Source organism: Haliotis rubra, unplaced genomic scaffold (genome assembly GCF_003918875.1).
Source record: "Haliotis rubra isolate DU_JTF1 unplaced genomic scaffold, ASM391887v1 Scf15, whole genome shotgun sequence".
Taxonomy (NCBI): Eukaryota; Metazoa; Mollusca; class Gastropoda; order Lepetellida; family Haliotidae; genus Haliotis; species Haliotis rubra.
This window is the reverse complement of record NW_025765447.1, coordinates 2,207,986-2,222,625: the sequence shown is the minus strand read 5'-3', so window position 1 is coordinate 2,222,625 and position 14,640 is coordinate 2,207,986. Positions and strand designations below refer to the sequence as shown.

Below are 14,640 nucleotides of genomic sequence, written 5' to 3'. Positions count from 1 at the left end.
AAGACAGCGAGAACTTTCTCAGCCGAGATCGTTCCAGCAGCAGAATTGGGTCTCTCACGATGATCAGCCGATAATCATCCCCGACTTCGCGGCAGAAGAAGCTGACCGGGTGTCAGCGACTATGACTTCTGCAGAGATCACCATGCAGCCTGATGCCTCTACACCGACGTCAGGCGTTATTGATGTGAACCCCATCCAGCAGAGAAGACACCCGACAACTTCGTCACAGATCATCCCAGAAGACATGATGCGCAGATTATGAACATCATGGAGGACCACTACAAACTGCAGAAGCAGGGTCCGGAGCTTCGCTGAGGCTCCAAGCGTGACACCCCAGAGGCACCACCCGTCAAGCGTAGCAGCCAAGGCGATGTCACCTTCGCGAAGGAAGTCCCGGACCACCTTGGCGAAGGACCTAGATGTACAGCCTTTCGCGAAGGCCCAGCCAGCGGCGCGGGGATAGATCATCACCATCTTGATTTCATCTCTAGATATGGACTCGGACCATCAGACATCACGGGAGGCCTTGGCGTCATATCATCGATCCCCGGACGGACGCCAAATGAAGCTTCGAAGGCATTCGCGAAGGACATATGATTCAGATCCTCATCATCTAGAAGAACATCGAGGGACTATAGAAGAGCTTCGCGAAACTATCAGCGTTCACCTCCGCACAAGTCTCCGAGAAGATCATCCCATAGGGCGATCTCCACTTTCGCTTCATCACCAGATTCGATCACCCGTCAGATCTCCACATAGAAGCGGCACAAGTCAACTAGATCGCCACAAACCTCATCAGATATACAGACAGCTACATGCAGTCCCAAGAGCATCAACAATTTGTTAATGATGATGGTATTGGAGGATGATGGAGGAATCATATTTTCTGATGCAGAGATACGGTATTGGATGGTCAATAACCTAGATCTCACATCACCATCTAAAAGTGGCAATACAGCGCCAGGCGTATTTGATGAAGGAAGGCGATCCAGATGCAATCACTCTACCCCCGATCGACCGATTATGCGGCAGTGCCACAGAATCTAGATGCAGCTTTCCAGAAAGCTACGAAAGTTCAGACACCACATCTGCCCAACTTTCATGCCAAGAAGTTCTCCACGCATAACATGGACTCCTTCTACAAAGCCCAGGACATCGATAAGAACTATAAGATCATCAGCGATGTAAAGAACAAGATTTACAAGATGGATGATGTAGGAAGTTGGCTCATATAGAAACCATGACGAGGCGATATGTTCTTTGGGTTAAATAGATCTAGGACGATCAATGAGACTTATTACTAGATTCCGGGATTCCGCGACGGAAGATGATAGAATGATTTATTCTGCCTTACTTATGCAAAAGAAAGATCAGCAGTTTTAACGGATCATCTTACATCTGTTTCAGCAGCACTGACCTTAGCTCGTCGTCAAAGGCCTCCTCCTCGCTTCCTGTACTTGGGGAGAACTTTACAGCCCCACTTTATACAGCCCGTGCAATTGAGCCAACATCCATCTTTGGCGGAGAAATCGACAAAGTCGCCAAAGGAAGTCTCTAAGGATTCCAGGAAGTCCTTATGATTAAATCGATGGCCACACTAGCCAGCGTCATTCGTCAGACTTCACAAAGATACTCAGGCAGATCTAAGTTCACGGGCCTACAAAGAGCAAGAGACAGGAAGATAGCCAGCTCTAGAGGTAAAGATTCTTTTAAGTCGCCCATATGGCAACTATAGAGGAGGATCAGGAAGAGGCAGGACACCCAGAGGTTCCCGCAACTATAGACGCTGAAACACAGGTTCGAACGACTGGAGGTTTCCACCCCAGCCGTTCCAGTACAGCTTCAACAAGTGGGTGGACGCCTCCAACTACACTGGGAAAACTGGGGAATATTGCAAGACCCTTTTTACGTCTCAACATTCTTCAACCGCAGTTTAGTATCCCACTACAGGCCAAGCCTCCGCTGACAATCAAACCCCCCAAGTTCGATTTACAAAGCGCAACAACTACCAAAGATAAGAGGCTGTTTCATCACTCCTTTCCAAACAGGCCATAGAAGTAATAGATCAAGCAAACATCGAACCAGGTTTCTACTCCCCAGTTTTCCTAGTTCCCAAGAAAAACTCCACGGAGAAATACAGACTCATCTACAACATGAGCTTTTTCAACAAGAATTATCTACGCAAACCACCGAAGTTTCGCATGATACATTTACCTCAGTTACGCCAGATGATTCGTCCTATGGACTACATGGGCAGCATAGATCTACAGGATGCCTACCTGCACATCCCCATTCATCCCGATTCCAGGAAATACCTACGATTTACTCTAGAAGGGCTACATTACCAGTGGAAAGTACTCCCATTCGGAATATCATCAGCCCCTGGCTATTCACGAGGATAACGAAACCGATTATCATATTTCTACATCGTCAAGGGGCTACGCGAGTGCGTTTTACCTCGACGACGGGATACAAGTAGATCAAGATCCACAGCGTCTCAAACTACAGTTAAATTACATCATAAAGCTACTAACACAACTAGGTTGGTTAGTAAACTTACGCAAGTCGGACCTAGTACCATCGCAAGACCTGCAGTTCCTAGGTATTCGATTCATCACAAATCGCAACCGTATTATGGTACCAGAAGACCGTTGGCTCAAGATACAACAGACCATTCCACCAGCTCTACTCTCCGTTACCACTTCGACAATGGCAGAGCCTACTAGGTCTTCTCACATCAGCCCAAGACATGACTGTCACAGGCAGATTACAGTTACGTCCCCTACAGGTCCTCATCAACGCACATCTCAACGATGTACAACCATTCAGTCTACCGAAACATCTCAGACCTCATCTACTATGGTGGACCAAGAAATCGAATGTCTGCGAAGGGATTTGTTTAGCAGAGCAGGAATACAAAACCCATCTGTATGTAGGCCGCGTCACTCCAAGGTTGGGGAGCTCATCTCACCAACCACCGCGATATCAGGATTATGGAATCAGCAAGAATGCAAACTCCATATAAACAGTCTAGAAATGAAAGCTGTAATCAACGCCATTCTACATTGGAGCACATTTCTACAAAATGCGCATCTAATGATCCATACAGACAATTCGACAGTGGCGTTCTACATAAACAAGCAAGGCTCAACGAGATCGATGAACCTTTTGAACCTAAGCTTTCAACTGTTCGATTTAATACAAGATCTAAATCTACATGTCAGAGCAGTTCACATTCCCGGGCCAGAAATATACTAGCAGACTAGCTCTCTCTCGGCCTCATCTACCATCACGGACAGAGTGGATGATCAACAGGGAAATATTTGCACAGATAATCAAGCAATTAGGAGCACCGCTAATAGACCTATTCGCCACGCTGATTCTACAATCAGCTACCGACATTCGTGTCACCAGTCCCAGACCCCAAGCTTGGGAAGGCCTCAATCATGGGAAGGCCTCAATGCGTACGCGTTTCCGCCGCCAGCAATAATACCTCAAGTATTACAGAAAATCAGACAAACACAAGAGCCTACAAACTCACTTTGGTCAGCCCTACTGACCCGGCCAGAGCGTGGTTTCCACACACTAATTCAAGAAATCGGTCAACCAGCACTGGAGCTACCCAAGCCAGCGCAAAACCTGTTAATTCATCCTCACACCAAACAAGTGCACGGAAACCCAGCAATGTTCCAACTACACGTATGGACTGTATACAAATGTGTTTAAACAAGAGAGGATATTCTGCCAGGGCGGCAAAGCAGTCAAACACTTACGTTACTCAACTCGTAACTTGTACGACGACAAGTGGCACAGTTTCGAAAAATTATGCAGCAAAGAAGGTTTTACAGCAAGAGAGGCTTCACAACCTCAAGTGGCAGACTATTTGTGTTACCTGCGCCAAAACAAACATTTAAAAGGTTCAGCGATATCAACATATCTTGCAGCTTAGTTCTGTAATCACCATGAGAGCGGGTGTCAAATTAACAAGATCTCCAGAGTTACTGGCCTTACTACGAGCATTCGATTGGAGGACCAAAGCGGAAGTTCCACGCTTCCAGCTTGGGATCTGAATGTAGTGTTACAACACCTCACGGTGAGGTCTATGAACCGTTGGAATCAACAACCTTTGAATTTCTCTCACAGAAAACACTGTTTCTGCTATCTCTAGCCACGGCAGCAAGAATGTCTGAAATTCAGCTCTGGATTACGAGAGGATACAGTTTGATGACAATCATAACACAGCACCTCGGATTAAGATGGGATTTCATCGCAAAAAATCAACTGCCAGGTCAACCAGACAGATTATTCCACATCCCGGCGCTATCCTCTATTCTCGGATCACAAGATACACAAGACCTATCACTGTGTCCAGTAAGAGCGCTCAAAGTTTATTTACGACGATCCAAAACAAGGAGAAGATTTCTCAAACGTTTATTCATCCCCTTATCGCCTCTGAATCAAACAGAAGTGTCACGGACCACAATATCTATTTGGATAAGGACTGTCATTCTCCGTGCCTACAAGGCAGCAGGCTTGGACCCACCAACAGCATCAAATCCACATGAGATCAGGGCACTGGCCTCCACCCTCGCCCTACACGGTAACTGTTCCTTGAACACGATTATGGAAGGATGCTATTGGAAATCTAACATGGTATTTGCTAATCACTACCTGAGAGACATCACTACAGAAGATGTCTCTGGCATTCACCATTTCGGACCACTGGTCCTCGCTCAGCAACTGACAGTCCCTCGTAGGCGTTAAATATTATCCTCACAAGATTAATATGTATTTTATACATACTTATCTAGCTTATAACTCTACGGAGTTTTAGGGCTATGTATATATGTTCAGCTTAAGTTATTCAACCTTAAGCATATACTTTGATATATTCAATTTCAGTGCCTCTATCAGAGTCACATATATATATATATATATTATATGTATTGTTCAATATATTCATAATGTAATTCCCCTTTAATGGCTTTATATAACCTATGGTTTTTTATACAGGAAACATCCTAAATCTAAGCCTTCATGAAGTTCCCGTAGGGGATATTACAGTATATCTATACAAAATCACTAATTATAAATCCAAAGTATTCTGTTACTCCCACCTCCGTTCCGTAGGATGCTACAAGCAAAAGAGCATGAGTCAGGATAAGGAAAAATATGTAATTTTTGGAGTAAAATTGATATTTTATACTTATCCTGACTCATGAGGTTAGCCCTCCCATCCTCCCCACATAACACTTTGGATTTCCCTGTAAGTCCAAGTGTTGGGCTCGCAAAATCAGGAGAGAGTGAAGCACATGGGCAGAGGGTGGCGACACCTTTTCCCGCCAGGGGAGACAAAGGGAGGCAACTCGTGGTGAGTACCAATTAGTGATTTTATTTTGAAGGGAGCTTCAAATAAGGAGATACAAGTGTTCCACTATGTTCGCAAGAAGAAGAAGACAAGCAAAAGAGCATGAGTCAGGATAAGTATAAAATATCAATTTTACTCCAAAAATTACATATTTCAAAACAAAAGAGTTAATAACAAATGTTGAATATAATGCCTAACAGCCTTACACCAGATGTATTCCCACCAACACTATATATGCAGCCTGTTAAACTGACATAATGGTAACATAAACATGGGAAAGTTTGTTTTGGTTTTAATTGTTTAATGCCATAGCTGGCGGCAGTCTGTAAATAATCAAGTTTGGACCAGACAATCCAGTGATCAACAGTATGAGCATTGATCTACGCATTTGGGATACGATGACATGTGTCAACCAAGTCAGTAAACCTGACCACCTGCCTCTTATGACAAGCATGGGTTACTGAAGACCAATTCTAACACGGATCTTCACGGGTTTGGAACAAGTGTGTTGCATTTATTAATGACACTAGAAGTCCACGATCTCCCCCACAGGACCCTTCTAGTGGCACCACATTGGCTCCATGCACAACATCTTAAGTCAAGATCAATATCATTGACACCAAAACTATACTATATCTGGAAAAGAAGATTGTTTTCTTGATCTGAGGGAGTATTTGGGGACATCGTCTGTCTGGGAACCAGTGTCCAATGTGGTGTCACTTATGGTCCACTGTTTATCCCCCAGAACCACATCCATCTGCGCCACACAGTCCATCAGCTCCATACTGTCTCCCTGCTCCATGGTCATCTCAAAATCATTCAACATCACTAACTCATGTTCAATGTCGTACTGCGTACCTGCTTCACATTTACCTGATGTTGGGAATATTACAGGAGACATTGCAAAATCACATGTTATTGTACAATCAGTTTGAGTACAACTGTCACAGGTTTCCTTGTCATTAGTTCTAGGAAACATCTCTGACAAATCTGATGAGTGAGGTATCTGAATCAAACCAAGGTCTTAAGAATGACAAGCAAATGCTTTAACCAAGAGGCTACCCCACCACCTCAGTCAAAACAACACTGTATTTACACTAATGATCAAATTTGACAATTAAAGCTCACAAGGTTAAGAAATGATAGCAGCAAACTACAAGAATCTCAGAAATTGCCATAAATACGTGTGTGTATGTCAAAGACTTCACAATAATTGTTGAAAGAAATGGATTTACACTCAGCTGTGGATGTTACACGCCCAAATTACACACTTCACATTAAGTTGAGTTACTTTACAGGTTAACTAAAGTTATTCTAGATATTAAATGAAATTATTATTAATTGAAAAGGTGCAGCAGGTCATTTCAAGTTGTTTTACACTAAGAATTAATCTCTCTTCTGCAAACAGGCAGATACTAGACTCTTAGAATGTCTTTGTTCCTTAGCTCAAGGGGCAAGTGATGAAATTGGTTTCAAACCCTCCCTATTTGGAAATCTGAACTTAAGATGAACTTAATGTTGTTTTACCAACTAACTTTTGAAACTCTGACAAAATCTTCATCAAACGGATCCAAACTCTTTTTGTTGCTGTATGAAATCTTGTGTTGAGATGACATGTGGGAAAAAAGGTCTGTCATTTCCTTGCCATCTGACAGATGAGAGATGAGATCGCCCAGAAGAAGAGGAACTGCTGTCAACTTCTGAACCTGATGTGATCCTTGGACAGAAGGAACTTGCTTTGGAAGAGGAAGATGGTAATCTGTGAAGGCAAACATGCATATCTATGGAGAAATTTTCTGAGCATTTCAATATAACTGTTAGCAATATTCCACTACTATCAGGGCACACCATACATGGGCTTCACATATTGCATCCATGTGGGGAATCAAACCAAGGTCTTAAGAATGACAAGCACATGCTTTAACCAAGAAGCTACACCACAAATTCAATTAAAATAACATTGCAGGAATGTTGATGAAAACACCATATTACCTCAATCTTTCCTTCACTCACTCACTCCTGCAAACCCTCATGCACTTACTCACTCACTCTTAGTGCAGTAAAATGCTTCCAACTGACACTTTCCACACTTTCGAGGCAGTGGGTTAAGGGTGGTTGTTAAAGTGTTTGCTCATTGCATCAAGACCTCCAGTTCAAATCCCCACTTGGGGTACTATGTGTCAAGCCAGTGTTTGGTGTCCACTGATATGATATTGGTGGAATGTTGATGAAAACAGCATATTACCGCCCTCCCACCCTCACTGACTCTTAGAGCAGTCAAATACTTCAAACGTAGCTCAATGTATTCAGTACATAGTGTTTTTTGTTGTTGTTTGAATCACTGTTTGGACAGTATTTTACATGTAATGAGTGTAGCCATGGAATTTTCTAAAATGTTTATTCTTCACCGATTTCTTTCAAAATTGAAATATAAGTTAATCATAACATATATAAACAATATATGATTGCAAAAGTGTCGATTTTTATTTTTGAAAATTATTGTCCAAACAGTAATTTGGACCATTCTGTGAGAATTTGTGTTCTTGGAAGGCCAAACAATATGGGTTTTTTTGTCAGTTAAATGCCTCTGAGTACATACTAGTTCAATATTGTTTCAAGCTTTTTCCAGAGGTCATTCACACAGTGACAGTCAACATATACCTGGAAAATATCCTCATCTTCTGCCTGGCAGAAACTACAAGTCTTATTATCCACAAGGGTCATTCAAAGCAGCTCATGCTTTGTGTAAATAATTCTGTGAATAAATCTATACTGGAAATGCGCAAGCTTTGTTACATTTGTACATTTTCTAAAGTTAGTAAAACCATTTTCTAGTCACTCACTCACTCTGGAGCATTTTCCACACACTCTGGAGCATTTTCCACTCACTTACTCACTCTGGAGCATTCTCCAGTCAATATCAGAAGGTAATGTGCTCTGCCATTTTAAACACAGTAGCAAAGTTTTGTTCTGTAGTAATCAGCTTGTCATAGTAAACTCTAGAACCTTTTATATCCACTAGTAAGATTGACAGCTGTGAATTTATAGTAATTTCACCTCCAACTGACACTTTCCTTACTTCAGGGGCAGTTTGGTTAGCCCAGTGGTTCAAGTGTTTGCTGAGAGCACCAAAACCCGCAGTTTGAATCTCCATATGGGTACCATGTATGGGCCAGTTTCTGGTGTCAACTGCCATAATATGCAGGAATGTTGTTGAAAGTGGTATAAAACCACACTCACTCACTCACTCACTCACTCACTCTCAGAGTAGTAAAATACTTCACAAGTAGCTGTATGTATTCAGTACATAGTTTGTTTGTTTTTTAATCCTTTTATTGCTGCCTTATCATATACATTGATTATGAATATAGTACATATGAATATATTGGTAATAGTTGTACACATTCAAATAGCAATAATACTAAGGTGTGTCAAGTATGTGCACTATAGCAGAAAACTTGTTAAGAGTCTAGCATTTACAAGTACAGAGAGTGATTGTGGTATTTTCTCATTACATGACCACCCCCAATTCGAATCCCATATGGGTACTATATGTGGTACCAGTTTCTGGTGACAACTGCCCTAATATCCAGGAATGTTGATGAAAACGGCTTATTGCCTCCCTCCCTCCCTCACTCACTCACTCTTAGAGCAGTCAAATAATTGCAACTGGCACTCTCTACTTTCTTCACTTCATGGGGTAGGTAATACATTCGTACATCGATAAATTATTCAGTTAATGTGTGTGCGAAAGATGAACTTAAATTATGTATGAATCATCGAGTTTTATCACATGACAGGTTTGCAAATCAAGACATTTTGTTCAATCTGTTACATATTTATAATGGCACTCTTATAAACGAATGACAGTTTACATTAACGATCCATTTATATACTAAAATACATCTGGTAAATTTACGATCTATCTAAAATATTGAAAGTACCATTAAATGATCTACCTTGATCCATGTTTCCAGGACGCAAACAGGCAAGAATTTCACATGGTTTAAACATTTCATTATTTCCAAAGAAATCTGGATCGGTAAAAAAGCAAAACTTGCTTATGTAAATACCTCTCCAGGTAATGTGTTGAAACGGCTGGTTAATGCATACATATGTAGAGTGCTAAATATAATGTACAATTGCTGAAATGAAATATATATAGTCAGTAGTTTGAAGTCTGTGGAAAATGATAATTTTGCAGTTATCTTTTCTACATAAGTTTAAAATTGCACAAATCTTTTGCTTTTGGCGATAAAGTCATGAACTGATTGAAGGATGTCCATGTTTGAGGAACTGCTGACTGAACTATGGTAATGTATGTACAAGCATAGTCTTTCTGATAGTGTGGTATTTGTGTCAGGTGAAGAACAACTGAGTTGTATCCTGAAATTGATACCCACGTGTACCGCAGTCTGGGGCTTCTGATACATGGCGCCTAAACCTATCAGCGACAGTGGACAATTTGGAAGAATCTAGAACCATAATTCAAGTCCAGGTTATTAATAATTCTCTCAGAGCGCTTGATTAATGATTTAAATTCTTTTAATGAGCATGCATTAGTTACTTCGTCAGGTAGATCATTCCACAAGTTGATCGCGTCGGGAAGAAATGATTTGGACAAGAATTTCACATGTCATGATGTTGCTGATTGCTCGCTTGTTCGCGTCTCTCTGTCCCTGAATCACTGCCGTCACACAGTGACACGCCCACTCATCAGAAGTAGATTTACCTGAACATTAAAAAATAAATATAAAACAGAAATTAATAATAATTAATTAGTTATTAGACAGATGTTGGGATATACTGAGCCCTAAGCAGAATTGTTTCTGATTCAAATCAAAGGTCAAATCTGAAAGTACATATCTGTGACAGCCTCGGGAATTCTGAGCTGTAAAGACGTTTGGGAATATGAAAAGTGTGATTTCATACTTGATAACATTTGAATTGCTATTAATTAGACAATAAGTCGTTTCCTGATGACAAATGATAGGAGCTTGAAATGTTTCTGTCAAAGCGGATGTAAATGTCTACTGTCAATAGCCACTTAAACAAAGCCACGGACAGTCTAGAGTAGCATGGTTTTAGTTAATTCTTGTACTTATCAGTACATCAACCTTTCCATAACCCATCATATATTTAAATAATTGGTAAAAAAATGTCAATTTCAGATAGCAATATCCATTTTTTTTTTCCAAATAATTGACGAGTATTGTATTGACAGAAATTATTTGGGGTCATTTTCTCTGTGAACGCAGCCAAGCACTGGGCGTCTTTAGAAAACGTTGGCATTCGTGTTCATTTTGTGTTTAGTTAGTATCTCAACACAATTCTTTTTACAAGTTTCCAAATGGATCTGTGTGTTGTTTTAGCTCTAACATTAGTCACACAGTCGTACAGCCTCCCAGCACACGACCGACAGCCTCTTGGTCCAGAGATGTGTAGACACCTGTGTAGAACAATTGTTGGTTGTACAGCCCCATCCTTCCACCCTACCAGTCTTCTGTGTCGCGTAACCTACGTCATTACGATGTCGTCTACAAACAGCAGGATGTCACGGACGGAGCGTCAGAAGGTAAGCTGAACAGTGCCATACATGGACATCGCATTGGTTGGTTGGTTGTAGTTGTTAAACGCCACACTCAGCAGTATTCCGGCTATATGGCTGTCTGTACACCAAGTCAGCGAGCCTGACCACCCGATCCCGTTAGTCACCTCTTACGACAATATGGTTTCCAGTGTCTTGAGGGAAGGGTTTGTTTACAAACATGCGAAGCTGCATCCCTCCGTTGACTACACGGCATTGGCAGGATATGGCCCCTCAAAGTTTTGTTCTCTGACAGACAATAATATATATATATGAGTCCAGATATTTCTTCTTGCCAAATCTCCTTTATATCTGCACAAGATCTTTCGCCGTTCAACGGCTCTTCAGGAGTACAATGAAAGCTGAGTGTCGTCATATGACCATATGTGGTCATCATGCATGTTAGTGACAATAATGAACAGCCGTTGAACGGCGAAAGATCTTGTGCAGATATAAAGGAGATTTGGCAAGAAGAAATATCTGGACTCATATTTGATATATTATTGCTTATACACCTGCAGAAGTCACTTGTTTATATATACAGTAATATATATATAACTGTCTGTCAGATAACAAAACTTTATATATATATGACATGTGCCTGGTGTACAATAATTCAATAATTGCCGACAGTAGGTTGTTTCCAGTGATAACTTGATGTCGTAATCTCATACAGTGACTCAGATGACCAACTATAGGAGTCGCCTGTAGAAATTGGATTGTTATAAATTGGTCAGGTTCGCCATTGGTCGGGTAGCCCAGTGGTTAAAGCGTTCGTTCGTCATGCCTAAGACCCGGGTTTGATTCCCCACATGGGTAAAATGTGTAAAGCCCAATCATGGTGTCTCCCGCTGTGATATTTCTGGAATATTTCTAAAAGCGACGTAAAACCCAACTCACTCTCTCACTAATACGAGGAGATGATTCACTGAGATATGAAGTTGTAACAATTCTAGACAGGCTACAACACGAGCTGCAGTGTTCACCAGTCTGTCATGAGGATGATGTCTTTCGATAGTCAGTTGGTTTGTTTGTTTGTTTGTTGTTTTACGCCGCACTCAGCACTATTCCAGCTATAAGGCGGCGGTGTGTAAATAATCGAGTCTGGACCAGACAATCCAGTGATCGACAGCATTACAATCGATCTACGCCACTGGGATTCAATGACCTCTGTCAACCAAGCCAGCGAGCCTAACCACCCCGTACTGTTAGTCGCCTCTAAAGACAAGCATGGGTTGCTGGAGACCAATTCTAACCCGGATCTTCAGATATGAAGCAGGTCACATTGTTTCCCTACAGGGGGAAGAGCGAGACGTACCTGACGCTGCCCAGTGTTCAAGAGGCTCTAAGATGTTCTACAGCCGGGCGGGGGCATTGCATTGTGGTAAGACAACACATGGTCTACTCTCGGTTACAAAATCACATTTGTGAAAATATAGTTTAGTTCAACGTACAATTGTTATTTAGAACTTTAATGAATGTTAAAGCAGGCAGGATAGAAGTCCTTTAGTAAGTAGTTTTGGAAATCGATGCGCATGTTCATACAATTTTATGATTTTCAGGAATTTCTACTAGTTCTTTCATTGTGCATTTTGATTTACCTTGATAAGTTCATCACTATGAAATTTTGATACATATTTTATACTGATTACTATCTGTCGGTGTTTCGATACTGATTAATATCTGTCAGTTTTTCGATACTGATTAATATCTGTCGGTGTTTCGATACTGGTTAATATCTGTCGGTGTTTCGATACTGGGTTATATGTGTCACTTTTTCGATACTGATTAATATCTGTCGGTGTTTCGATACTGATTAATATCTGTCAGTTTTTCGATACTGATTAATATCTGTCGGTGTTTCGATACTGGTTAATATCTGTCACTTTTTCGATACTGATTAATATCTGTCGGTGTTTCGATACTGGTTAATATCTGTCGGTGTTTCGATACTGGGTAATATCTGTCGGTATTCGATACTGAGTAATATCTGTCGGTATTCGACACTATTTAATATATCGTTATTCGATACTAGTTAATATCTGTAGGTATTCGATACTGATTACTATCTGTCAGTGTTTTGATACTGATTAATATCTGTCAGTGTTTCGATACTGATTAATATCTGCCTGTGTTTCGATACTGATCAATATATGTCGGTATTCGATACTGGGTAATATATGTCGGTATTCGATACTGGTTAATATCTGTCAGTATTTCGATACTGATCAATATCTGCCAGTGTTTTGATGCTGATTAATATATGTCAGTCTTCGATACAGATCAATATCTGTCAGTGTTTTGATGCTGATTAATATATGTCAGTGTTTCGATACTGATCAATATCTGTCAGTGTTTGGGTACTGATTAATCTCTGCCGGTGTTTCGAATTGTAGTCACCGTTAACAAAGCTCAGATAAACAGTTTTGCAAAACTGCAATAAAAATGGCAGTTTGCATGTACACGCAGGTACCATTTGTCAATTCCCATGTTGATAATGTCTTCCTCTGTAATTTCCTCCACAGAAACACATCCCAGCTCTACAGTCTCAACCGTCTCCACAGTGCCCACAGTCGCGCATCCACAGGACAAACGCAGAGTGCTACTTGTGCCATTTATGGCGGATTATTGGAAGAGTCAGTTTTATCAAACCGCCTTTCCATCGTGGACCGTGATGACGTACCCTGTAGACATGGAAAATGTGACGGCCATTGGTTACATACCGTCATCATATGGTCTCCTTTTGTCAGTAAGTCACGGTGGAAAGCTACTAAGTTTCAAACTGGAAAGACAGAGCTCACAGACTATTTGGGAAAACCTTCTGGTTCGAGACATCGCCGTGGATGACGACAGACATGAAGCATACGTCGTTACAGCTGAAGCATCAAAACGAGTTATGAGGATTACAGTAGATGGTACGCCAATAAACGCATTCCAATCCATGGAGGATCTTCAGCTGATTACAGTTGACTCCAAGAGACGTGTGATGTATGTAAGCACCTCAAGAAAACTACTTCGGTGTAGCTATTCAGGAAAAGGATTTACGACATTAATCCAGTCAATACAAACAACGTCTTTGAGCTTTGATCGCTCTCAAGAAGTGATATATTTCAATAACGACCGTGATGTCATCAAATTGTATCCGTTAAGTGGAAAATACAATGTCTTGACGTCATTGAACACTACCCCGTCAAGCATGATTTCCGTTCAGAATACTTTAGTTTTAAGCACAAAAGATGGGGTATTTGTGTTACCCCCAAACAGTCCTAAAGCTAGTGATTTGTATGCAGTAAGTTGCCGTTTCGTGCTTTGTGCTGTCCCATGTATTAGATATTTGTGTTAGACCGCCCTCGCTATACCTTACTGTCTTAGGACCGGGTGGTCAGGCTCGCTGACTTGGTTGTAGGGCTGGGACGGGTAACCCAGATACCCGGGACGGGCGGGTGAAGAGTTGGACCCGGGTATCCATCACATTACCCGGACCCGCTTTGATCACGTGACTAATGAATGAAGACTTAATTGAATGTGTTTATAATTATTATATTTACAACGAGATTGTTGTCTTCTGTTTGAGATTGTGGACTAAACTAGCACTGAAAACTCACAATATATCAACTGTCGACAACCAAGAATGCCACGTGTACCATAGGTTGCAAGTAGGCCAAGTAGTTAATTGTTTACATGT

At 41.2% G+C, this 14,640-nt stretch overlaps 1 protein-coding gene across 1 annotated transcript; it reads left to right on the top strand.

The window, feature by feature from the left end:
- The first annotated feature begins 9,786 nt into the window (after positions 1 to 9,786).
- Positions 9,787 to 14,572, top strand: LOC124270102. Its single transcript, XM_046705121.1, has 3 exons — positions 9,787 to 10,943; positions 12,255 to 12,339; positions 13,481 to 14,572. Exons 1-3 carry the CDS (start codon positions 10,719 to 10,721, stop codon positions 14,296 to 14,298), a joined length of 1,128 nt encoding a protein of 375 aa, XP_046561077.1. The 5' UTR covers positions 9,787 to 10,718; the 3' UTR covers positions 14,299 to 14,572.
- Positions 14,573 to 14,640: the final 68 nt, after the last annotated feature.